The 27,198-nt window shown below is 41.5% G+C and overlaps 1 protein-coding gene across 1 annotated transcript in view; it reads right to left on the minus strand.

Annotated features, from left to right (window-relative positions):
• Positions 1-1,660: 1,660 nt before the first annotated feature.
• The window catches only part of aacs (acetoacetyl-CoA synthetase), a 37,646-nt gene continuing 12,108 nt past the window's right edge, over positions 1,661-27,198 (minus strand). The window contains exons 5-18 of the mRNA XM_053871338.1: positions 25,194-25,291; positions 24,965-25,079; positions 24,518-24,599; positions 23,822-23,975; positions 23,230-23,310; positions 22,807-22,931; positions 16,509-16,573; positions 13,785-13,907; positions 5,888-6,001; positions 4,696-4,821; positions 4,485-4,554; positions 4,246-4,304; positions 2,972-3,174; positions 1,661-2,902 (exon numbers count right to left, since the gene is read on the minus strand). Coding sequence (XP_053727313.1) covers positions 2,765-2,902; positions 2,972-3,174; positions 4,246-4,304; positions 4,485-4,554; positions 4,696-4,821; positions 5,888-6,001; positions 13,785-13,907; positions 16,509-16,573; positions 22,807-22,931; positions 23,230-23,310; positions 23,822-23,975; positions 24,518-24,599; positions 24,965-25,079; positions 25,194-25,291 — 1,553 coding nt within the window. The 3' untranslated portion in view covers positions 1,661-2,764. The remainder of the gene's footprint in view (positions 2,903-2,971; positions 3,175-4,245; positions 4,305-4,484; positions 4,555-4,695; positions 4,822-5,887; positions 6,002-13,784; positions 13,908-16,508; positions 16,574-22,806; positions 22,932-23,229; positions 23,311-23,821; positions 23,976-24,517; positions 24,600-24,964; positions 25,080-25,193; positions 25,292-27,198) is intronic.

Consider the following 27,198-nt stretch of genomic DNA (forward strand, 5'->3'; position numbering starts at 1 on the left):
AACCTACCTCCGTCTGTTAGAAGCGGCGGTCGTCCTCTTCGGTTGCGTCGGCCCAAGCCAGCCCCCTCAGAGCCGGTGTAGGTACCAAATGTGTCCACTTATCAAATGTGTCCTATCTGCCGCGAAGTGATGACGTCACATCCGGCATATATGATATCGTTTTTAAAATGCTTTAATGAGCCAGAAGAAATTGAAATAAAGGATTTCAAGGCGATTTCTACCACATGCATAGCATTTATTTCCACAAAATGCAATGTTTGTCATTGAATTGTTTGTGAAGTTTATGTCCATTCTTCTCCGCAATCTGCGGAACAACACGTCGTGATTGATCCCACAGCAGATAATCATGTACATCTGAAGGTATTTTTAGTCGTCAAGTCGTAAAAACAAGAACCCGTAAGTGTCAGCCAAACACAATGCGTCTTTTAGCTAACGCAGAAGTGTTAGGACCGATTTGGCAGGGGTGAAAACTCCTTCATATGGATATGTATAAGTGCCTGCTGTGGAGACTATTGTGATTTCTTGCGCTATCTGAGAAAAACAAAGCTGAAGCGGAGAAGAACAGACATAAACGATTCGATGACAAACATAATATTTTGTGGAAATAAATGCTATACATAATGCATAAAAAAAGATATTGTATATGTGACGTCATCACTCCGTGGCAGGTAGGACACATTTGGTACCTACACTGGCACGGAAGGATGAGACTCAGCAGTCCTTGGGAAGACGTTGAGCCCTACCTCCGTCTCGTAGAGATCTCGTAGATCCCATGATTTAATGCTTGCCCGCATGCGGGAAACTTGCTCAGGTAGAGCCAGATATGCAAAGATGGAGATGTGCTGAGTGCAGACACGAAGAGTGTTATACACAGTGAGGAGTGCCTTCCTGGGCGGAGAGCCAATCAATCGAAGTCTCAGGCCGAGGCCAGTGCCTCGATGTGGATTAACCAATAGCGAAGGCCGTTAGAGGGCGAAGCACATGTGACATAGAACAGCTTCTTACGACCTCTCAGCTTGCTGTCGATTGGTCTTCCTCTACTGTCAAAGGAAGCGAAAGAACTGAAGAGCTCACAGCGCCACTCCTCGTCGTGGAGGTGTGAATTTTCACTACACTGCATGTAAACCGGATGTATATGACGCAATCAGGATCGGTGGCTTAATTGAGCTATTGCCTTAGGTGGACAACGCTTTGCATGTAATTGCAGTCATTGTTTCAGCCACACCCATGCAACCCCAAAACCTACATAAATTCCAAAATCCCATCTCCTGTCCCCAAACCTCTGTTTCAGACATAACATACTTGACTACAAACAAGACCCAAACTTCTCATCCACACACAAAACCTCGACCCTCTTGTCAACACAGGAATCTGCACACCTTCAACAGGCTCATACATTGAGCCCAGACCTCTCATCCACACACATTGACCACAAAGCCATAAATCAACACACATCACAATCTACCATATTTGTGTTCTATACAAGGCAGCATTTCAACATATTCCACATGCACGTTATCACACTTGATATTTCCACATGAATGACAGCTCTGAGTACCCGCTCCTCTAAAGGTCACTGGGACTTTAAAAACCTGACAAGATGATTCCGTAAGTCCGTCAAAATGACAGTCTGTACACAGACACTGACTCACACGGGTAGTTACATCCCTGTCTTTATTTTGTTTACATCATCTGAGGTTTGGGAGTCCAACATGCCTCGCTTTGGGATTAAATGTCCTCAACGAAATAAAGCACTCTTGAAAACCTTTGATGCATTTTTAGGAAGCCTTTCATTGGTTTTAGTTGATTATTTTATTGATGAGGATCGCCTCAGTCGCTCATGACCGGTTCTGTCAGGAATGCTTGCCAACAACAACTAAAACAGAAAATAAATTATATTATTTTACAATAAAGCAGCAGATATCATTGAATAGAAGGGATGCACAATAACTATAGACACATTTAGGGGTAAATGACATCATACCGATATTGAAATAAATGTCAATAACAAGATTTGACTAAAATAAGTTTTCGATCACGGTCTGAGGGATCAACAACGGGGGGGGGGGGCCTTCGGCATTGAGGTGTCACAGGTCGACTGCGAAAGAAACGGCTTTAAGAGCTCTTTAAACTGACTTCCCATCTGAGAGCCATTCTCCTTCACTTCATTAAAAATTATGTGAATAATGGTCGGTAGAAGCAAAGAAACTGCAATTTTCCACCATGAAACGGCAAATGGTCGCTACTGTGGACACAGAACCCTCCAAAAATCTCAAGATGGGCAAACATGGTGTTTCAAAATGGAATATTAGATACTCATATTGTGAAATTAGAAATCATTTTTGTCCATTATGTAATTTTCAGCTTCAACAGTAACTGAGCACAGAAAAGTGCATATCAAAGATTTTAAGATCAGGAAATCTTAAAGGTCAGAGGAAAGTTGTTGAGTTGGAACCAATGAATACGTGATTAACAGAGAGCTAGACTGACCTGACACCTGGTTCACAAGGGGTAAGAGACGAAGCCTCTAAGCTCCTCCCACACGGATCACGAAACCACCAACCTGAACCGGACACCTGGAAATGCTATTAAAATGGAATTGATTACCCCGCTACCCTAAAACCACGTCACGTGCGAACAGGCATGACGATTCCAGAACTCCAATGTTAAAGCTCACATCAAAGCTCACATGACAGACAACAAGAACGAAAAAAAAGTGTCTTTAAAACATTCTTCTCGTCTCTTATAAATACATTTTTGCTCCTCAGTAGTTCTGCAGCTCTGGAATGTTCTCGTACAGGTCCAGGGAGTCCGGGTTGGAGAAAGCTCCTCTTTGTAAAACCTTCCGTCCAGCGAGAACCTGCTTTACCGCCACTTCCACTTTCTTGCCACTGATGGTGTACTGCAGGAGTGAAAAGAGAAGTGTCACAGAGGCGAGAGCCAAACAAGTTCATTGGTGATCCTTCCTCACCGGAATGTCTCTGGTCTCCAGGATGATTGCGGGGACGTGTCGTGCTGAGAGAGCTTTTCTAATGGCCCCTTTAATCTTAGACACCAAGTCTGGCATGAAGAGATGACCGGAAGCCATTTTTAAGAAGAGGATGACCCGCTCTTCTCCATCAGAGTTGTATTGAGGAACACAAAGACTGTCAGACACTTCCTCAAAGGCCTCCACTGAAGAGACACATGAAGAATGGGAAAATATTAACGAAAATAATGGACATTTACTGCACATTTTCTTTTAAGCTGCAGTCAGACTCTTGAAAAAGACAAATAAACAGGTGCCTGCGTTGATTCGTCAAAAATGCGCCGAACTGTGTTTATAAGAAAGCACATCTGTCAACAGGATGCAACTGCTGAAACAATCTAATCTCACGGTTCCTTGGGAATGTCTTTGTGGATTGAGGGGGCAGCTCCAAGGAAAACGCAAGTTGTCTGCCGTGTGGGACCATTTTGATCTCCTATATATAATTTAATTTAGAAAATTTAAAAATATTGGAAAAAACGTATTTTTCAGAAGAAAAATTTGAAAAAACAAAGAGTCCACAAGCATCTCATTCACATCGTTTTCACGTTTTTCACAATACGATACATGTTCACAGTATTTAAAGACATAGAATAATAATGAAAGAAGATTTAATGTTATTATTGTATACAGTCTGTCATCAACTCAGTGTCAATTCAGACAACAGTGTCAACTCAGTCTGTTAAGTCGGTTGCCTGCAGGGATTTTTAATGTCCAGCAGGTGTCAGTATTCAGTGATACAGTATCAGCACAGTGTGTCATTGTGTTGAAACACTTCATGATGCCTCATTTACCCATCACTACTAATCTGCTTTTGTGAGCTTAACTTCAGTGAGCTGCTGTGATTTCCCTCTCTTTTCCATCCATGAACAAAAATATAAAGCCTGTATCTCATAAATGAATATATAATGACCATATCCTCATAATATTGCGGAAGTCATTATTTTAACAAAAGCCATGAGTGGTTAACTAGTCACAATCCAGCACTGACACCAGTATGCTTCCTTTCAAGAGCAAAATGCCATATAATTTTCAGTCAAAGATTAATGTATCAATGAATATGCATCCTATTTTCGAAATGAGTGCCAGCTGATATTCATCAAGAGTGTTTGATTCATTTGAAAAAGATTGCTAAGCATGATGCGATGGACCACTTAGTGGTATCGCAGTCTCTAGTATCTGTACATCTTTCATACGCCATCAAATCCAAAAAATCTCACCAATGTTGTAGATCTCTGAGCTGCCAAAGCGAACTCCGTTGGGGTTCAGCGTCCCGTCACTGTCAGGCAGATTCAAAAGTGGGTCACGGCAGCAAACACAGGAAATCATTCTGCTCCATTTAGACTTCTCTCAATGATCGTGTGAAAAGGTCCCGGAAAAATAATCAACATTTGCTTTCCTTGTGAAAGAGTAATCATGCATCGTGAGCACAAACAGGTATAGCGAGCTCGCCACTGACCTTCTTCCGAGCATCACAACTCCACCTGTCTTCAAATTTATCTTACAGTAGTCACCATGAGCCCATACACCTACAGAGAGGAGACAACATTTTACTGTCATGTGGTGTTTATCATAGCCATCAATTGAAAATACATATGAAAATGGAAATGTCTGGATAAGTCTGTGGTTGAGTTACATCTCAAATGTAAGACAGCAAAGAGTCTTGTTACCAGGATACGTGGAAAAGTAAGCTTTGTGATATTTGCTTCCGTCTTCGTCGTTCCAGAAGTGTGTTGGCTGGCAGGGAATTGGTTTCAAGCAGACCAGCTCCCCGCTTTCCCCCCACACTGGTTTACCTGCACACGTCCAAAAGATAAGTATTTCCGGTCAGGTTAAGTTGCTGAGGTGCAGAACAGAGAGGCCATAAACAGAAATACTAGTGTTTAATCAGGCACTCTATGACCAAAATACAGGAGTTGGCACTGAAATATATCTGAGAACTGCTACATTTACCCTGAAATACGTCAATCTCAAAACACTTGGAGTAAAATTATTACTGCTCTTTTGATATAGCTTGACGAAATGTCGCCCAGATTCTAAAATGACACCCGACTTTGCTATTGCTCACTGCTGTGTGGTTTCAGCTGTCATCCGGCTTGGTCTGACGTGTCAATCTCTTACAAACAAAATGTTATTTATGCAATGCTAATCTTACAAGACAAGACAAGACATGCCAATCTTACAAGATGAGCTGAGGTTAAAATCTGAGAACCCACCGCAGATGTTTGGGTTGATGCTATACACGAAAGTAATGTCTATACAAAGCCATCTTGTGATTATTTCATCTCCTGATACATCTTGCAGTGTGTTGTTTCCCACCTCCTCATATCCCTCAGGGCGGCGATACCAGCTTAGAGGCAAACTAATATAATCTCAAATTCTTCCTGCAAAACTGCCTTTAAATTATCCCTCAATCCACTCTACTTTCAGGCAGTGGAGGAACACCATCACAGCCTGCAGCGGAGATCGGCAGTCGGAGATTGAGAGACTACAATCAATAAGATAAACACTGAAGCTTTGAAGCCTCCTAGGAAGATAGAAATCGTTTTTCTGTGGTGTGGATCAGAATGGGGAAAAAAAATCCTGGCTACCAGCAGTCACTTCTCTGTTTTGCGCCTTTTGCAGTTTTTTAGATGACGAAATACGGCACATGTACTACGGGGGCCTTGGGAAGAGCGGCTGGCTGACAGAAGAGCTTGCTCAAGGTCACAACAGCAATCCTCACAGCTATTAAACTTTGTCCGCACTCTCTCCTGGGATAGTTTCAAACAGTCTGTGGTATGGATAGCACATCTTCTACAACACATATTGCAACATTTTGGTTGTGAAAAACAGACCACAACTGCATGTCCACATTCTTACCATCTAGGTTCCAAGCCTCCACAGCCATACCCAAATTCCTGGTTTGGATCTCTCCCCGATACACAGGTACTGTCACATTCTGACCCATAAAACACGATACAATGTCAGTGCCACCTGGAGAGAGGAAATAAAATGTATGAGTTTGATACACTCAAATATCACAAGACTAGATTAAGAGATATTGTCAATATTTTAAGTTAGCTCTATTGATATTTAATACATGGATACTGCTGCAGCATTTGCAACATGTTTAATACCACTAACATTTTCTACACTGGAGCTATTTTATGGATTAAGTGAGCTGTTCATTCCACTGCTGGAATAAACTTTTTGTTTTCATGCACATCATTATCTGATTTCCCCATTAAAATGATGGCACTTGTTCTTGAACCAGTATCGCAATGTTATTTCCTGTGTTCCTGTGTCGTTTCCTTCTCTTCCTTCAACAACAATTCAGCAACTGGGTCTGACCCCATAGGCAGCCATGACAAAAGTGAGGCTATGCAAGAGAGTTTAATACACAATATGTTTGAATCACTGGATGCAAATGAGTCTGAAAGAGGAAAAAGTGAAGTTAAAACCATCAAATCTCGGGAAGGGTGATGGGTCAGCGGCCTTATAATGTGTCTAGAAAGTTCTAGAGGCATTGTGACACTTGAGCCACGACCTTCCTCTGTTCCGAACCTATCCTGGATGGCCTAACTCCGATTTCTAGGAGAGTCCGAACATCCTTGTGAGGAACCTGATTCCGGCCACTTCTATCCACGGGGTTGTACTTTCAGTCACTACAAAGACAGTGACCATAGGTGAGACACAAATGAATGGACTGATGAATGGAGAGCTTCGTCTTTCAGCTCAGCTACTTCTTCACCATTATAACCAACAGGACATTCACCATTTCCAAGCTGAAAACCATGTCCTCTGACTTGGAGGACTGCATAGTCATTTCAGATGTTCCAGTGAGAACTGGAGGTCTTGGTCTGACGGTGCCAACAGAACCAAATCATCTGATACATGTATGAGCAATTGCGAGACACAGATAAGAGCAGAAGCCCAACTCACGACCAGCAGACCTGAAAACGTCGCCAAATATCAGGAGAGGGATCTGTTTCCACCTCACCTGACCCACAAAGCAACTCTGTGGAGACAGATTCCTAAAAGCGAACCGCATACAGACACACAATCTTTTTTGACTTGCCACAACAGACGTTTGTCTCTATGGACCATCCAATAATATTCATCTCACACCCACAACCTTTACAGCTCAGATCAGAGGCCACATCCGTCCAGTCAGTCATCTATCCATCCATCCATCCATCCATCCATGCTGCTCCCTGCCCTTCCCCCACTTTGTCTTCATCTCCTCTTATGCTCATTCTATCCTCATCTCACTGTCTAGCAGGTTCTTTTGAGCTCTAATTGGATCCCAGGAGGAACAATTTTGTCTTCTGATTAAACACAAGTGAGTGTTTAGGAGAGGCAGGCAATCATTTTCATTTACACTATGTTTCATGGATAATTATGTGAAAACACACACATGGTTAGTTGTGCTGTAACAATTGAGTTCCTACATATGCAAGGGCACAAGACATTCATCACCGAACATAATGCCACACACAAGCAGCTCCTCCAATCCAGTGGAATGATTGCAGCCCACCAAGTGATGAACATCCATCTCAGTTATGTTTTTATTGCACAAGTGTTTTCATGTCAAACAATAATTGAACACAATACTCTGCAGTGATTACTTATGATGAAGACATCCATTATGAACAGGATGAAAATAAAAAACATACGGGAATGGCAAGTAGTGTGATGACAATATATTGTCATCAGAATAGTTGATTTAAAATTTGTTTTAGTATTGCATAAATGCAAAACATGCAGAATATTTTTGCTGCATATACACCAACGAAAGACCTAGAGTTCCATTTTTCATACTCACCATTTACACGGACCTGTCCTCCAGGTGCAATGATCAAGACAGAAAATAAAGACTGGGGAGTAAAATAGTAATGTGTTCCTGGCACAGCGAGGAACTGTCGGATCATTGAAGCTCGGATGTAAGGAAAATATGGATATGCTCAAATAGTGAGATACTTGATTGCGCAATGTCAATATTTTTGCTAAAATATCACAATCCTTGATTGTGTTATTGTCTTATTTATGTCAGCTATATCAATATCCAGATACTTGGCTATAGTGCTGCATAAGATTTATCTTTTGGATTTTGTTGATAAGCAAGTCATTCCTCTGTTGGAGTGCACATAAAAGTGCACGGCATTATCTGATTTATTCTCTTATTACTATATATTGTTGAAGTTACAGTACTGGAATATATCACGATGTATTGTCTCACCACTCCTGTATTGGGATACATATCCTATTGCGAGATAGCTGCATATACACAGCCCCAATGGATCAATTACCATGATTAATGGGTCTCGATGTGGGGCCCCGATTTAACTAATATGATGTTAGGCATGTATCTTCATGGAATTTTAAAATGGTATACAGAAATCACCGACCTTTCCAAGAAGGCACACGCTACAGCTTATACCTCTGTTTCATGTAGACTACACCACTGATCACTGGTGTTAAGTATCAAGTCAGATCTGGATGTCCTGTACTCAGATGGGGCGCTGTCTGATGCAGTCAGGTGCCACTCTCGTACCTTACTGTAATCGAAACTTGATGTACCTGCAGCACTTTCATTACCTTGAAATATTCTGAACCATCGAATACCAAGACATTCTTCTCACTCCTCTAGTGAGAATCTATCATGATAAGTGCCATCTTATGTAACAATAATGATATACCAAGATAAAATTTTTCACTTTTTTCCTCCCCTTATATGGAAGGGACATTCAGCATGACTGTCACAAATGAGGTGGCTGTACAGGAGTGCAACAAGACAAAATGGAAAACGAAAAACGCAAGATCAACCATAGCATAAATTGGTAACATATCATAAAAGAGGTATCATATTTTAAATAGTTTGTATCAAAATTGAATTTAATTGTTTCATGGTGAAACTTCTGAAGCCTCTTGTGCATTGCTGGAATTTGTGGCCAACATCAACTAAATCAATATAATTGTCAAATAGGTGTACGGATAGGCAAATCAATGTTTGACATCTCTCGTAGATCCCTGATGAGTTCATAGTCTCACCAACAGTGTTCTGCCAGTGTAATTTTGGGGTTAAATTGTGACTGCTAGAGGCTGAGACGTTTGTAGCTTTGTGGCAGCTAGTGAAACAGCTGATGGAGATGTTGTGTATCCAGTAAGCTCAACATCTGTTGCCGATGTTTTAAGGTGATGACTTTTTAGAAGAATGTAGCCAAAGCGGCTTCCGTACAACAAACATAATTTTTGAGAGTTTGACGGGCTGAACATTTTTTAAAATCCACAATCGACACCATTTTCCTTCGTCATTCGTCTTCTTGGCTGTCACACACAGTGAAGCCGGAAAGCACTGCATGCCATCCTGGACTGATCGTAGCTCAGTTTGTGACATAAGGTAAAGCAGTGTAGTGTTGCTAAAACAGAAACAGAGAGTCCTCAGAATGCTATCTTCTTTGTGGGAACAATAGTCTAAACTACACTGCGAGCTCACTTGAAACTGATGAAATGACTATAGAAAAGATAGAAGGGTTGCATATTGGCACATTAGGCTTTCATTTCAGTCCCCTCTCGCACCATAGGTTGCATTTGCAACTTCCCAACATGTTCAAAAAGAACAGTACGGGTAAGGATTAAGCCCTCCGATATTGCCCCTTAAGAATCGGATCTTGCTCTCAGGTCATGCTGTGAATGGGTGAACAATGAGCGACAAACAGGAGAAGATGAAATGTACACATTTTAATGAATGTGTGTATCGGTATCAGACTGTTTTCATGACTCGAATGCTCCATTTCAGAAGCAAAAACTTTTGCTGGGAAGTCTGATTCCATAGCATACGGAAAATCACTCTCTCTGTATGCGATGTCAACACCTAATTGTCATGTTTATTGGGTTTGACCAGATAGAAACTTTATGCATTTATTTACGAGGTTGGGTTAGGGTTGACATTATTGGATAAATGTTTTTAAAGAAATCGAACTTCAACTGTTTCAGACCAAGAAAACGGTTTACAGTTTGAGAACGATTGACTTTGCAGTCCAGCACAGATTCAGTGAGACTTGAGCACACACACACCAGTTCCACAGTGTGCTAGTGAGCAACCAAGTGGATGTCCTGTAAGGGTGAGTGACACATGCACACTAAACACTACGTAATCTTACATTATTTCTCCTGTATGCCTCTTGAGAGTGAATACAGTGTTGTGTTACTAAATTACCGTGCAACGCTTGTAAAAAAATATCAACTAAAAGTTGCATAGTACACCGTATGATTTAGAAAGACTACCATCAAATAAATCAAAACAGTAACTAAAAATGCCAGACACAGCAGTTAGCGAAGGGATATAAAATATTCAACAATTTGCCTGATAAAGTGAATGTGACCATGGTCCAGAGCACAGTGTCTGTACAGACCCTCTAATGGCCAGCAGTGGATGAGTTAAAAAGTCTGATGGCCACTGGAACAAAGGACTGGCGTTCTGTCTTACATCGTGGAGGAAGATTTCTGTCGCAGAAGTTGCTTGTATATGATGTTAACACCCTATAGAGAGGATGAGCTACGTTGTCCAGGATACTTTGTAGTTTACACAGCATCCACCTCTCAGACACCACAGGCAAGGACCAACTGGACCTCCTGGGTGGAGCCAGCCTTCCTGATGATCCTGCTGATCTTGTTGGCATCTGCTGCCCTTAGTCTGCAGCCCCCGCACACAATAGCACAGAAGATGGCACAAGCAACCACTGTACAATAGAACATCCTCAGCATGGTTTCACAAACACAGAATGAATGGAACCTCTTCAGGAAATAGTCAACTCTTGCCCTTCTTGTAAACACAGCTCTGCACAGCTCCTTCCTCACTTTCTCTGTAGTTTTATGTCTGTGCAGCGTTGGTGTCGCTGGCGGAGTTAAGGGTGGAGGGTGTGGGGACAGATGGACTGAAGTCAGGAAGGACTGAGCCGGTAGGAAGGCGAGTAAGGCAGGAGGTCTGCTGGTAAAGGGTTGTTGAGCAGCTGGGGAAGGGGTAGTCAACGAACCTTTCATCAAATACATTGAAAAACAGATTAGGCTCATTGGCTCGTTCGGTACCTACTTTTCTTGTTGTTGTCTGGCAGCCAAATGGTTTGTAACCAGTGATACCATTGCTGCAGTTTGTGCTTCAGCTTCCTCCTGCAGCTGTCTTTGCAATGTGCCCTCCCTCTGGAACAACTTCATTTGGTCCCTGTCCCTCTCTAAAGACCCTTGTCTTCTTATTCAGCAGGGCATGGATGTCTCTCGTGACCCACAGCTTGTTGTTTGGGAAACAGCGTAGTCACTGAAGGGAAAACACCGTCCACAGAGAAGTTGATGTATCCAGTGGTGATGAATCCTGCGACTACTGCATGGATGACGTCACTTGCGGTCGGAGGAATGTAAACAACAAGGATTATCGTGTGTCAGAACTCTTGTTGCAAGTAATATGTAGTCCAGTAATCGGGCTAGACATATGCTCCTCCATACAAACACGACACCACTTGTTGTTGTTAAGAATAGCAAGTCCTCCACCTTCTCTCTTGCCAGTCCCACGGCGAAACCTGTCCGCCCGAAACAGTCTGAAAGCCATCCACAGTTATATTAGTGTCTGGGATGTCTTCGTGCAGTCATGTCACAAGTCCCACTAGCTGTCTATATTGTTCCCCACGGTGAGAAGGATGATAAGGCTTATATCTCAGCTTCTTCGTTCAGATTTACAGTCTTACGTCATCCTTACTTCCTTCTCTGGGGATTTCTGGGCTCTCCATCTTCTGTGTGGCTGGTCGCAGCTGATCTCAGGCTGCATTGTTGAACTCCAACATAGATGCGGTCAGGAAAAAGTTAACGACCATTGTTGTTGAAGTAATAAAAGAGCTAAAAGCAATCATTAAAAGAGAAAGGCTAAAAAAAACATTCTAAGAATGGTATCTCCTATGTATGTTGCTAAACGGGTAACATGGTAATCGATCATTACATTTTTTATGTCTTTATTTGTACGTCACTGATGTTGTTGGGAGGCTTAATGAGAATTTTGGAGCGATGAAGCCACAGATAAGAAAAGAAGGAAAGTTTCTTTTTGTTTTTTTTCCTGATTCCCCCCACTAAAGAGCAACACGTCGACCAGGCCAGTGGATTTTACATTAGAAAAAGATGCAAACTCTGGCAGAGGCGGAAACAACCAGAGAGAACATATGGGCAGTCAGACGGCTTCATATGAGGATGCTGAGAATCCAGCAGGCCAAGTGATAAACCACCCAATGACAAGCAACAGGGGTCTGTTCATGTGTTACCCCTACAAGCCCACATGCACAGACTCTGAATAATGTGAAGCTCAACATCTTCGTTGTGAACTGACTTCGTTTGCAGTAATGCCCTTTCATAAATTTGCAGACACAATCCTCACACAATAATGCTAAACTATAGTTAAACAATTGTCAACCAGAAGCATTTCCGCTGTCCTCAACTGTCATCCTACCAATTTCATGCCAATGTTACAACTACCATTCTAGAACTGCTTCTCAACCTTGAGGAGCTGCAGGTATCAAGCTGTTAGATGTGATACAACAATTTGAATGTCTAATGCCAGCAACACGCCATGATCAACAACAAATTGAAAATAAATACATAAAAAGACAAAGAAAACACAAAGCTGTCTCGAACAACCATGATTGATGTGTGCATTTTTTAGAATGTAAATGGACAATCTCAGCAGGTCTCAGCACACATGCCCCAGTGACCACCAGTCACTCACTAGCATATGCTGCAACAGTGGTTGGACGCACACACATCCACTAACACACACAGTTGAAGAGAGCAACAACCTCAGCGGGTCAAGGAAAGGCTGCTTGGCAGCCAACATGGTAGCAGCCTGCTGTTGCCCTTGACAACCGGGCAGTAACTTGCCGGGGCACAACCTGCTGTTCTGGTGGAAGAGCATGGACACAATCCTCTTCCTAATTTCAGGGTGTTCAGCTCACAGGTGGAATTTCTTTTACACCGGGATGAAAACAACAGAATTTGTCACTGTGTAGTGTTGTATGCAGTCACTGCCTGACAACTTTTGAAAACAGCTTCCAGAGTGCATCCATACTTCAAACTGGAGAACTGTGGTACTGTAGCAAGGTGTTGGAACTTTGGGAACAGTACACCAGAGTTCTATATGATGGTGTCCACTGATGCTGATGATGAAGTGTCACAGAGCAGGAGCTTGTGGCTGCACTGTTTAAGGGTAACTGACAATGTCAACCAAGATGTAGTTAGAAAAAAGACTAATGTTTTTATTCTGTTTTTACAAAAAATGAGTATGAATTCAGTTATACACTTATTTAATGTTGGAATTTAACAAAACCAACTTTGTAGAACATGTGTGACTATTTCATACTGCATATTTATGGATAGTTCCACAGCCATGTCAGTGATTCTTGGAGTCTCAGTTGCTGCCAGAGTCTCTACGAGCTTTCTCCACTGCTGTTTATTTTAATACACTGCCTATCAACAACCAGGCAGTCACGCAATAAATGGCACTGCCATCGTACAGACAGGAGCTTCTCTAAAGAATTAGATTTTCTCTGGCCGTGTTGCCATTTTAACACAGCCTAAATGTGTGTCAGACATCTCAGACTTTATGTTAAAGACAATGTTGAGACAATGAGCTAAGAAGAGCCAGAGTCAGAATTTCTATTGAGCAGTTCAGTTCAATCAACTAAAACAACTGAAGCTGTTGTGGAGGTGGTGCAAAGCAGGTGAAGTGTGCTCATGTTGTCACCTGAGATAGACCCCAGCAGCACGTCGCTCTTGATGCAGCGGTAGACGTAGTCATAGCTCTGAGGTTTGAGGGGAGATCCAGTGGACAGGATGGTGTGAAGAGACTGGAGGCTGTGTGTTTCTGCTGCAGGACAAATGGACAAAGAAAGGACAGGTATCATAAGAGAGACACGCAGCTCAGATTGATGTGAAGTGTCTATGAAGACTATGAGGGTAAGATGATTGCTGACTTTATTCTACTTGGACACCCCAAGCTCTTCAGCTGAAGTCACCGGGCTATAGTCAAATTTTCAGATATATTAGTAGGCAGACCTTCGTTGAGTTCCAGCAAGAAACCATCTAATCTTCTTTCTCTTGCTTCAGCCAAACAATGCCTCTACCCGAGATCAACCAAAGACAACAAAGACCTTATACTTGCACCTCCAGTCTGTTTGAGGTCCCCACCTTGATTGGCACTTTCCCAACCTCAGAAGGGGTCCCAGTGATCTTGCTCCTTTTCTATCCAGACTTAATCCTCTGTTTCCCCGTTTTTCACTCCCATCTCTTCTCACATCTTGCTTCAGTGCTCAGGCAGACACCATCCTGGTCATCTGTCTTGTCTATAAATATCAGCCTCTTTTCAGGGTACCAATCCTCCTCTGAGCCCTACCCTTCTACTAACCAGACATTGGCCATTACAAATTCAAGAGCGATGCAATCCCAGTTCAGCCATTCAGCCATACAACGGACATCAGTAAAATGACTCCAGGCAGTTTTGGGGCTGGGGGAAATTCCAGGGAGAGCGCCTGATACATTTGAATACTTGTTTGTCCGTGAGGAGAATTCAAAACAGCAGTTATTTTGTCGCAGAATATTTAATATGCAGAAAGTTTATATGTAGTATGCCACTTGATTCCTGATGTGTTACAACATAGTAGACTAAACCAAAACATGGCCACAAGCTAATATCACCCTGCAAACTAATAAATCTCCATCAGCAAACGCGCTTCTCTCTAAAAAAAACATACAGCACATCCCCACAGAACTGTTGTACCCCATGCCATGCCTCCAGGTGTCTGGTCCAAATGTCAGCCCCGGGAAAAGGGCCTATCCGTTGGGACAGCCGGAAAGGAAGCATCCCCCACTAACCCTCTTCCACAGAGGCATCATTTCTCTGTCTCAGACACATTTGTCACACTATCTTTGTGGGGACTGTTCATTGCAATAATGTTTTCCCAGCTTCTCACCCTAAACCTAACCATCCAAAACAAATGGCTTTAAACTAAGACAACCTCAAATTGAGGCTTGGTTTCGTGGGGTTGGGCCAAATGGTCCAAACAAAGGCATAAGGACCAGACAAGGAGTCAAAAAGTCAAGAGTCAAAAAGTAAGGATAAACCAGGTATAAGACTCCTCTCTCGCATTCTATTCCTCTAATAATCATCCAAAGACAATGATGGAGCCAAGCAGGACTGATTGAAGGATGGAACCAGGGGGTTCTAATGATGACTAGACGTTAGAGTGTGGCAGACATGTACATTAAGTCATACAGCTGCTTTTCCGCTGACCCAGATACAAAATTCAGTTGTACAATGTACCAAGGTGTTTCCAGGAAAGCTGGGAGACACAATCTCTCCAACAAGCCCAACACAACCTGCCCCGAGGTCTTTTCCAGTTAGACAAGCTAGGCCTCAAGTGAGGTATCTTGACAAGATACCACCTCAACTGGCTTTCATCAATGTGGAGGAGCTAGATGACAAACCCTGTGACCCTCTGTCCATGAGAGGATTACACCCTGCAAAGGAAATAATCCTTGAATCATTGATGACTCTCCAAAGTTTGTGATAAAGGAGAGATTAGGTACACAAAAAAAACTAGTAACTCAAAAGCTTTGTCTGCTGGCTTAGCTCATTTCCGCTGAGGAGGTGATCCCTCTCTTGTGAAAAATACTTGAACTCCTCCATTATGGTAAGGAGCCCGTTGGTAACTTCAACTGAGGCGCAACACATTATTAAGTGCCTTAAAAGGTTACGGTAGAGGCCATTACAAAATCGCAAAACTGCGCAGAAATCAATGTTTTCCAAAGACCATGGACATTTTGTAATATTTTTGGGGGATTGATTCAGTTTTCCTGCTGAATGGGAAAATAGTGCACACAGTTTCAAACTGAAAGAATTGCATCTTGCACCCAGCTAGACATGAGCATGTGAGTGATTCTACTTTTGTTTGTTTATATCATTAAAGACTCCTCATATATTGTTCTCCGGTAAAAGCCAGGTTCAAAACTTCACACATTGCTTAATTCGGACCCTAACCCCAATAATAAACAGTGTGTTGATTTACTTTGTATTGCACCTGGGTCTGCCCGCCTGCATGAAATGGTTCAGGCCCACAGCATGAGCTGTAAGCAAGTTGTCAATATCAGTAAGTCAGACCACAGCGGCAACAAGAAAAGCAGCTAGTTTCAACGCAAAAGAACATAAACACGAAACTCATTTCTCCAGATTTGTAGCACTAACATATTTATTGTGTCTCCTGCTGACTGTCAGGAATAACAAAAACAGCATTTGTAATCACCCGACTCAATGTCAAGTACCAAAGTGCAGTAAGCAATATCAGACGTCAAACAGCATCATTGCAATAATAGTTAACCATCTGCCTAAACATCTGCTCAGAGAAGGTAATATGAGGAAGCATGTGCTCACAAATACCTCTGCTTGAGTGGTGTTATTTTGTTAATTACTCACAGGGTTTGAGGTTCCTCTCCTGCAGTACTGACAACCACTTGGCTCCGGTGCCAAAGATAGTGATACTGGAAAACAGGAAAGACATGGTCAAACAAGAACCAGAGAAGAAGGCCATGCACAAGGCGTGTGTGACATATCATTTAAGCACATATAGCTGCAAGGACTGAATGGACGTGTGATGCCAGCTGACGCCATTCGCAAGTGACTGTGGCGTTTCCTGTGATGTAAACGAATGCACCACTTGTTTTCGTGATTCTATGAATAACAAAAGCTACTTAAAAAAAAGGGGCAGCAGTTAGTGAGCCGCCTTTGCCCTTCATCCCATCTGCTCCACTGAAGCTGCTCAGCAGTAGGCGTCCCAGGAGGGAGGATCTGTAAGGGTGTATGACTGCACAAATACAAAGCAGGGTGTCTGTGAATAGAGTGTGTTAAGTCAACCTGCCCTGCACAGATAAGAAAAACAAGCTTCGGAAACCAATTTTCAAATAAAAAGAGCAGTCAAAAATAATGAGCAGTCTTGTGGAAGAGGACAAAATGTCACCTTGTTAGATGCTCCACGAGGATTTGCTTTAAAGACAAGCTATCGACATGATTGTTGTACACTTCAACACAGTAGGAAGCTTTCTGGAGCATGAATGAAAGTCAACTTGACAGCTGACAACAGTTGGACAACATGTGGAAAACGATAAGTGACAAAACGTCACTTCGCCACAATTTAATTCTCTAGCAGACGGCCATTTTCAGTCTGGCTGTGAATACGGGTGCGTCGCCTCTTCTGCTCAGCAGTTATTTCTGTTGGCGTCAAATCAATCAAAACTCATTGCATCACAGCGGAAACCGCGTCTGTCAATCACACGCCAAAATAAACAATGGTTCGCTGGTCTGGTCTGATGTTTGATCGGTAAAGAGGAATTGGTTTGAGATGAAAGATTCAATTTTCTCTTATAGGCCTGATTGATCTGTGGGAATGAAGGTAGTGAGGGAGAGAGAGAGGTAGGTCTTCTGCGGGTCTACTCTAAGGAGAATACACCGCACTGAATTCAGAGGTCTCAAAAGATGGTGGCAACGTGAGTATATATATCGTGTCTCTGAGTCTAAGCTGTAGTTTTTAATACTGATGTACTGTTGGCCATTGTTAATGTCAGCAGAGGTGAATCAGCTATTAACCACTTTACTGTCAACGCTATGTTTAACACAGAGAATCCAACTTAAGTTTCCTTGTCGCCCGCGGCGCAGATTACAAGGTAAAGATAAATACTCAACTAGATAGAAATGACAAAATAAATATGCACCAAGAAACAAGCAAAAACAGAAAAGCATATCGACAAAATATATATAAAAAAAAGACAGTTTCATCACTACAGTACACCACGCACTTCCATTTTCACAACTTCTGTTTTATTTTAGGGAATACAATGTTGCAGGAATCCTGTTTTTATCAACATTAATTTTTTGAGGTGAAAATTCAAATATTCGCACAAGCAACAACATAAATAAAGTAAAAGATTAATTTTAATGATTACACCATTACTATCAAAATGTTTGTCAATATTGTGCCGATATCATTATTGTGATTTTTTTTTTTGGCCACGATAATCATAAATAGAAAATTTGATTTCGTGACAGCCCTAGTTGGAATCCATTTGCTAAACTTCAGGCACAGCTCCAGCATCTTTGACCGTTTTATTTTTCATTTGCCGACTCATCATCTGATCCTGATTGGAGGCAGGTGGTTCAGTGCTGCGGCTAATTTGCCAGTGAGGACAGAAAGTGGAGGAAATACTGAGTAGCAATGCACTTGGACACATGATTCGAGCAGGACATGTTCTCTAAGCTGTCGAGGCAATAGGAGACACTTGATTCTGATCAAATGCATCCAAGCCAGGGCGGTTAATGCACTTGTGTGTCAGCGCATGTGTTAGCACTTTAAAGTCCCTCTAGTCAGCATGAGCTTGCTTAAGTACCCTCATGCTCGTCCTCCACCCCAGGAGGAAGGAGAATATCAAATCTCTTTTTTCCTGGCCAAAGAGGGAGAGGGTGTAAAATACATCGCAGCTCTACATTCACATCACCAAATCAAGGTGTGAGTGAAATTTCTCAGGCTGCTTTCACAAGTCTACCTGCACTACTCAACACACAAGCTACAAGCTGCAGCAGCAACTACTCATACTACAACATATCCTCGCCCATGGCAAGTATATGGACGTTGGGGAAAGTGGATGTTTGTGTCCTGTACAGATGACAAAGGCAACCTTCAGCGTTGCATAAGTTTAGCTTGAGGACGCAAAGCTCCACTCTGCCAAGGTCTATTTACAGTATTACGCCATGAGAGTGAGGATGAGATGCACACTAAAGAACCAGTATTTACCAAGAAGACAATTAACAAAATGACAAGGCATTTAGGAAGGAAAAGGTGAGGATTTTCATATGCAACCCAGAGAAGTAATGAAGTCCAAGAAGAGGAACCATCCAGAGCACTAAAGTTCTGCGACGGATTTCTTTTCTTTCATTTCTATTTTCTGGACTTCACTTTTTTTAATCCAGTTTTGTGTACTTTTAATGTTTTTGTTATTTCTCTTATACTTGAAATTGCATATCTGAATGTACATATCACATGTTTTTATAAAAGGTTCTCTACCCACATCATAAATTATAGTCATCATTTTCTGGCTATAATCCTTCTGACTTAATTTTCTAACTATCTTTGTTCACAAAAAATAATTTTGATCATATTTTATTTATTATATTATGTAAATAATGTTCTTCAGACTTATTAAATCCGTGAAAGTTTTATGATACATCATATTATTTTGGAAACTTTTGAATACCTCTATTTATTAAAATGATGAATGATTTTCCTTATAGATCAGACATGTCCAAAGTCCGGCCCGGGGGCCAAATGCGGCCCATGGTCAAATATCATCCGGCCCGCAGCCTCTGTCATAAAATCAATAATGTCTGGCCCGCACATAGACTTATTAAATTCAGCAGCAGTACTGCTACCAGCATATGAAGTAGCTTACACACTAAATGCTGTTACTCGTTTACCCACTAGAGGGCAGCAGCACTCTGAGCGACATCACTGCGTATGACGCTTTACCCCCAATTTTCTAAAATAGCGATAATAAACAACAAAAGGAAAGTTGACTGCGAGGGCCGACGCTTCAGTGACAGGTGGAAATAGGACTATTTCTTCACTGAAATACGCAACAACTGCGTATGCCTCATTTGCCAAGAGACAGTGGCTGTTTTTAAAGAGTTCAATGTCAAGCGACATTACCAAACGAGACATGCTGACATGTACGACAAGATTACAGTGAAGGAACGCAGCGAGAAAATGAAGCAACTTGAAGCTAGTTTAATCTCACAGCAGCAGTATTTCGCAAGAGCCCGAGAGTCAAATGAGAATGCTACAAAGGCTAGTTACGAGGTAGCAGCACTGATCGCAGAGCATTGCAAACCTTTCACAGAACATTGAACTGTCATGGTGATATATTTCATGCTTCAAATGTAATTTGCACTCAAGAGTACAATTACTTCTTAAGTTATGTGAATATTCTGCTGCATGTGATATGCATGTTTTAAATGACCCAAAACACATGCTTAAGACTGTTGAAATTATAATAAAAAAGCAAATGTGAAACACATAATGGCCTGCTACAATTTGTTTAAATATACTGTTGTTGTACGTAAAGAACATCAGCCAAGGTCGGCCCCGCACATTTTTACCACACCAAATCTGGCCCCCTTTGGAAAAAGTTTGGACACCCCTGTTATAGATGGTGTCTTAACTTATTAGCACCAAATATTTTTCTATGATTCAATATTTTTGGATATTTTTACCAGGGAAATATTGTTTCAAGTCTTTCCGAATAATATTTCTTTTATGTTTCAACATTTTTGAATATTGAACAGCTCAATAAATTGCATTCTCATATAACAAATTAATTAATACCTACATTGTTCCAGGTAACAGCGTAGGGCTCACAGTAAGGCTTACAGCCTAGAGGCACTCGCTGATTTGACTCAAATGTCAAACCTCCATTCAGAAGTTGTTCATGCCAGCCGCTTCCACAGGAGTTTGCCCACCGCACTTGGACAGACAATGTGACATCAGCGTCTAATTGGTACAAAAATCACCTCACAATATAAAAGGTTCAATTCATCTTCCTGTCAGCCCATGACTCTAAATTTTCTTCTTCTTCACCCATGACAATGTTAATCCATCAAAGCGGCAGCAACACATTCTGATCTCATGACTGTGGATTAAATCATGCAATGTTTCTTGAATCTCAGGACAGCAGTTCATTAGTGCTCCAATCTGCAAACAGATCCCATGTCTCAGCAGAACTTTTTTGACATTCCTCCTCAACATTCATGTCAAAATCTTCACCCCCCAACTCAATAATTTCTGCTTAAAATCGTGCTGACCGTCAATTCCCCATGTATATTTCAGTCGCAACACTCAGTCAAAAGTTGTATGATCTCTTGGCTCTCCAGAAACTTTAAAAATTTTGTTTGAGAGAGAGGGTGTTCAGCACAAGGAGGCCAACTTGTTTTAATATCTGGTTATCCTGCACGGTCACATTAGCACCTTTGTTTTTAGAGATGCACTAATCCAACCAATATTTCACTTTGCATCCGACCCCTGAATTGGGATATTTGCCCTTACCATTACCATTCATTCATTCATTCATTCATTCATTCATTCATTCATTTGACCAATCGAGGAACAACACAACAATGACATTTTAATTAGCAGAACATCTTTTGAAAAAATATAATACAATAATAAAATATAATGATAATATAATAATAGAGAAAATACAATAAGTTATTTATTTCGAGAAGTGGTCTTCTGACCTCTCTTTTACATTGTTTTGTACTTTTTTTCTCTTTTACATTGTTTAACTGCAGAAAGTGATCACAGAAGCATTGACTCCAGTAGTCCAGTAGTAGTGTATTTTGAGATCAACTGACTTATCAATACAGTAAATACCGCAAATTATATATTTATTAATATATAATAAAAATTATATATTATATAATTATATATATATTAAATTATAAGGTGAGTTTTAGCTGCTGCTGCTGCTAAATGTTTGCATATCCTGATGGGAGTCATGTCTCATTGAGATGCACCAACGTTCAGGAAATCCATTCCACATTTTGCAGTAACCTTGTTAAGCAGTTGCTTTCTCTCGGAAGAGATTTCATCTGACAACATGAAGCTCAGACCCAGCTGATGGATTGGAAGTATCCGCTGGTTGGATTGGCATCTACTGGATACTGGAGCCATCCCATCCCCAACTCTTCTAGGAAGCTTTGTGTTGCTGACAATGCTGACAAGCTTTACTTTTGTCAGCGATTGGGGCGGAACATGTTCAGCGAGAAAGCAGCACTGGAGCGCAAGAGTGGTTGCACTTTTAGATACTTCGTATTCTTAGATTAATTACTGACTGGCTTGAATGACCTTGTGTGAGCCAAAAAAACTTGTTTGCCTTTGATCACACTTTGACCAAAAGCTGACCCCCAGTGAGAGCAGTCATTTCTATGATTTAACTTTTTCAAATTCCGTCGTACTCAAGTACCAATGAAAAAGGGGACTTCAGCAGTATTTGAGAAAAAAACAAAACAAACAAAAACAATTCATGAAAGCAAATAAAATGAAATTAATTAAAATACCAGCATTAAAAAAAATAGAGAAATAAAATGATTGAATACAGGGTTTACACTACATATGAACAATTGTGGCACACAGCCATGGCTTCAGTGAGAGCCACAATGCCTTCACAATAATCATAAAGATGAAAAAGAAGATAAAAGATGAAATCTCAGGACAGCGAATGTTTTAAAACAAACTGGAAGTATTGAAACAAGTGGGAAATAACGCATCATGGAGGTGGGCATCATTATGGTGGTTATCATCGTGTTTTTAATCGGAAAAATTCACACCATTCACACCGACAGGAACGCGTCCACTCCTCATAAAATTAAGAAGGGACGGACGAAGAGAGATTTACTTCTCATGAATAAAATGTATGCATTTTATTGTTTCCAATGTCTCTTCTATTTCCTTGTTTGTCCTTGATTCTGTCGGAACCCTTCTCGATCAATTACAGTTTTTTGGGGTTTTTTTTGTTTCTTTCTTTTAGGGGGGATCTGTCTGTTTCCAAACCAGCACATCTGCTTGTGTGACCTGTCCATGTGTGCAGTTTTTAAATACGATTTCAAATATTCTTATAAATAGTTCTGACATTTCAAATGAATCAAGTTTCATACACTGCATCAAACTCACCCTAGCTGATCAGTGAGGTTCCATAGCACGTTTGGCGTGGGCATCAGTGGTGAGCCGTCGTAGAGAACCACTGAAGCTCCAACCGCCAGCGCTGACACCAGCCAGTTCCACATCATCCAGCCGGTCTGGAGGTCAAAAGTACACAAGCAGTGACAATCGGGTTATAAGCTTTCAAACACCCTTTTTTTCAGCTCACACAAGCTGAATTTTGGAGAAGCACATTGTGACATACAGATTAGCACATTAACAAATTTGAATATGGCTAAGTACAAGAAAAAAAAAATCATGAAATATTATTCTAAACAGCTCCTCAACTAACAGCCCTGACCTTCAGCACATCGCAGTTAGCCGAGCTCAAATTAGCATTTGGTCATTAAAATGTATTTTCCTCAGGCATTCTATTTTTACAGTGTTGGGACCTACCGTGGTGTAGTAAACGATGACATCACTGCTGGTCATATTGCCATGGAGAATGTGTTCTTTCAAGTGCTGGATCAGTGAACCCTAAGGCGACAGGGGGATTTTATTAGCGCTCAAAAGGAACATCTTTGTTTAGCACATTCACAGGTGTTGCATGTGGGCACCATCTTCAGCATCTTGTCTTTTTCCACAGCGCTGCCCAATTATTGGGAGCCGGAGCAGAACAGAGGGAAATCAGGAGGAGATATATTATTATTTAAATAGCCTAGTTAGAACTCAAAAAAAGCCAATGTTGTGGTTTATACACTATATGGTAAAATAACAGCAGAGGGATAACAGAGCTGATACACAGACGCAAGCACAGAACAGTGTTTGGCGGGCAATAAAAGTTAAGCAAATGTATTGAAAGGAAGTCAAAACAATAATTTGTTTTTAATTTTTCCAGCCCTCAAAGAGCAAATCACGCATTTGTCGGATGTTCTTGCTCATTCAGACGGTTTGTATAAGTGATAAACATGTCAGCAAGTACAAACGATAGAGATCTGCTGCCACCATGTGGTTTGATGAAAGCAAGGTGTGTGGACAGTTTTCTCACCCCAGCAGAGTGAACCATGCACTTGGGAGCGCCGGTGGTTCCGGATGAATACATGATGAACAGAGGATGGCTGAAAGGAACCTGCTCAAACTCCAACTGCGGAAACTGCCCGCCCTCCCCAAGACCTGATGCGAGAAAGTCATCCAGGAATTCACTGTTGAGAGAAATATATTCAAATGCATGTGAGAAACATTCTGTAATTTCTTTAATGAGTCCCTTAGAAATTAGCTACATCCCAATACTTTAACCAATTATTTCATTTCCAGTTTTTAATTTCATTTTAGAGCCCAAGAGCCACATAAAAATGTTGAGAACAGCTTGCCAATTGATTTGCCAAATTAGTGGCATTCTTGTGTGGTATTTTTTTTAAAGATGGATTTTTGTTAGTCATTATACACATTGGTCATTTATGTGAAACAGTTGATGACGTCATCATTCTTGGTTCAGCTTGCAATTACATCTCGTCACCACCAAGAGGCGGCAGCGCTCAGCAATCAGGAGGCACCTGTCAGCAGACTTGCAAACTGCAAGCACATTAATATTTCTAATCTAAATTCAAAAATATCCAGGGAAGAAATGGGACATAAATAAGTAGACTCATCAAACCTGGGCAAATATCAAATCCAAAGGATATATATTAACAGTTTACAAATAAGTTTAAGAAAAAGTTCAAGGCGACCTGCAAAAGCTACAGACCTGTTGGGGAGTTTGGAGATGTCAACCTCTTGTTTGGAACGTACATACGGGATCACTACTACTTTCTGCAGATCAGGTAGACCTAGAAAGGAACGTCATTCTTATTCAGGGACACATCGATTACAGTCGATCACATTATTTCAATTATTCAACAGTCACTTCCATTCAGAGAAATTGCAATAATGTTTCAAGTTTAAATGACGTGGTGATCCAATTTGAGGTGTTCACGTCATGAACTGCTAATGTAGTCTAAGCAGTCCTCACTAAAAACAATCTGCGCCACTGACAAATCACAGGTTCAAAAGACTAATGACAAAAGAGTGGGCCTGCAGCAGATGCGACACCAGATGTGCCACCAGAGAGATGGAGAGGGAAGGAAGCATAGTATGTGACAGAAATTATTATGTTGATCATCTCAACTCCAAGAACAGAGCCAATGAGGCTTACCTTCAACTACGCTGCACAGTTTCTCCATGTGGTCATGTGTCTTTCCGTTGTACACTACTGCTGCGACAGAGAAGATCAGTTTGGGCTGTATCTGAGAGAACCTGTCAAGGACGCCCTGGGTGATGCAAGAGAAGAGGCAGTTGAAGTGAGAAAGACACACAGTAGAGGGCTCAAGCTATTGTGCTCCAGTTTCCATCGAGTTCACCAAATGATCTCAGTTATAACTCACATTGACTCCAAAATCAACAGATGTGGAGCTCCAAATGGCTCCGATGCTGGCGGCTGCTAACATTGCCTCGACCGCATGGACACTGTTGGGCAAGTAGCCTGGACAGGAAAAGTAAAAAACTGTGCTGTCAACAACATCTTACTTTCAGTGGCTTTTCAATGTACTTGAAGTGAACACACACCCAGGGCCACAACTTTTGATGCGGGCTACAGAGAGAGTGAAAGGTTTTCAAAATATTTTTATCAGGGTCCCCAAAACTCCAACGCCACTAAAGTCAAACTTTTGATTGTAAATACAAATTTCATTTCATGTGAATGCACGGCAGAATCAAACGCATCTGAACAAACACCACACCAAAGTGTTCAGAGAGCTATAAACAAGTTGTTGTAAATAAAATGACTCCTTGTGTATGAAAACCTGGATTGCTATCACTAGTATCGCGCTGCTCCCAGCCCAACTTCACAGGTGGTGTCCTGGCTTTAGTAACTGTCATGAAATTACACTATAGCATAGCCTGATTGGGTTTAAACTTTGTCATGCTGCAGTTGGAAAACCAGATGTCCTGCAAATACCTGCACAGGTGCTGTGGCACATAAGCATCCAGTCGAAATTTGGCTTCAATGTGTCAATGTGTGCAGAATATGGGTTAATTTAAAAAAACAACATGTAGGATCTTGAAAAAGACAAGACATAAACACAAGGGGGCCAACTACCAGGAATTGGGTGGCAGGTTTGACAATTTGGCTCTTCAGACTTTTAGTTATTCTACTAAGCACCTTTGCATTATTTGGACCGTGGATGGAAACTGAAGGTAACCTGCACAAGAGCAGGGCGAACACATAGACACTGTAGGCTCACTCCAAACCCAGTATCAACTCAGCCTGGATTTGAAGCAGCACAGACTATGACGTCAGAGACTAGTGCCAAGCAACTCAATGCATATCAATTGGAACAAGGCAAGTTAGAACTCAATCTAAACATCCCTTTGGGAAGATTGTTCCTTGTTCGTCACTGGACCCTGCAGAAATAGGCCAATGAGTTAAAAATAATAGAAAAGACCAACTATAATCAGCTAGAATTTCAAGACTGTATTATGGCTGCAAATATCATTCACTTCATGAGAATGACATGACCCACCTTAAATCAATAAATCAGTACATATTTTGAAGTACTGGTATTTCCCCCCCCATGATTTCAGATTTGTTTCATTTTGAGCCCAATATGCTTAAAATGGCCCACTTAAAATAAAGGTACCCTATTACGCTTTTCATGTTTTAAGAGCTATTTACAGTGTTCGTAAGATGAAATGTCACCACGACAAAATAATGGCATGCGAAAGAACACTGACTATCCATTTCCAAGTACCGTATTTTCCGGACTACAGAGCGCACCGGAATATTAGCCGCACCCACCAAATCTAAGAAGGAAAATGGATTTTGTTCATACATAAGCCGCACCGCTCTATAAGCCGCGGGTGCACCGTTGCTGTCTGCGCCACAGAAAATGCATGAGGATCACTTCTCGCGATCCTCTAGTACTAGTTTTGAAAACGGGGTCCAGTGTCGAGACTGACTCATGAAACAATCTTGCCAATGTTCTGAACTCCAGTCATGAACTCCTCACATCTTATTTACATTTAAAGTGTTCAGAAAGCGCTGTTTTCACCCTCCAGTAGATCGTCTCTGTCAGCAGAGCTGCGGACACGCGGGCGAAAACAGCGCAATTTGAGCGCTTTAAAGGTAAATAAAACGCCCGTGATGTCATCGGTTTGTGACGAAGCTCAAAATTTTTGCCAGCAAAGAGCATGCTCATTAGACTCTAAAAAGAGAGACAGGGAGAGCACTCAGCTGAAGTAGCTGTCTTCAACTTCTTTCATGAAAGTTCTCACTCTGGACGGTTGCAAAGGTTTCAGATTCACCGCGAACGCTGCATCTGACACACACAAGACTGCAGCGGATTCGGTCCCGGTTGATTCCGTCTTAAAACGACACCTGAGAAAGGCTGC

The sequence above is a fragment of the Synchiropus splendidus genome, chromosome 7 (assembly GCF_027744825.2).
Source record: "Synchiropus splendidus isolate RoL2022-P1 chromosome 7, RoL_Sspl_1.0, whole genome shotgun sequence".
NCBI lineage: Eukaryota > Metazoa > Chordata > Actinopteri > Syngnathiformes > Callionymidae > Synchiropus > Synchiropus splendidus.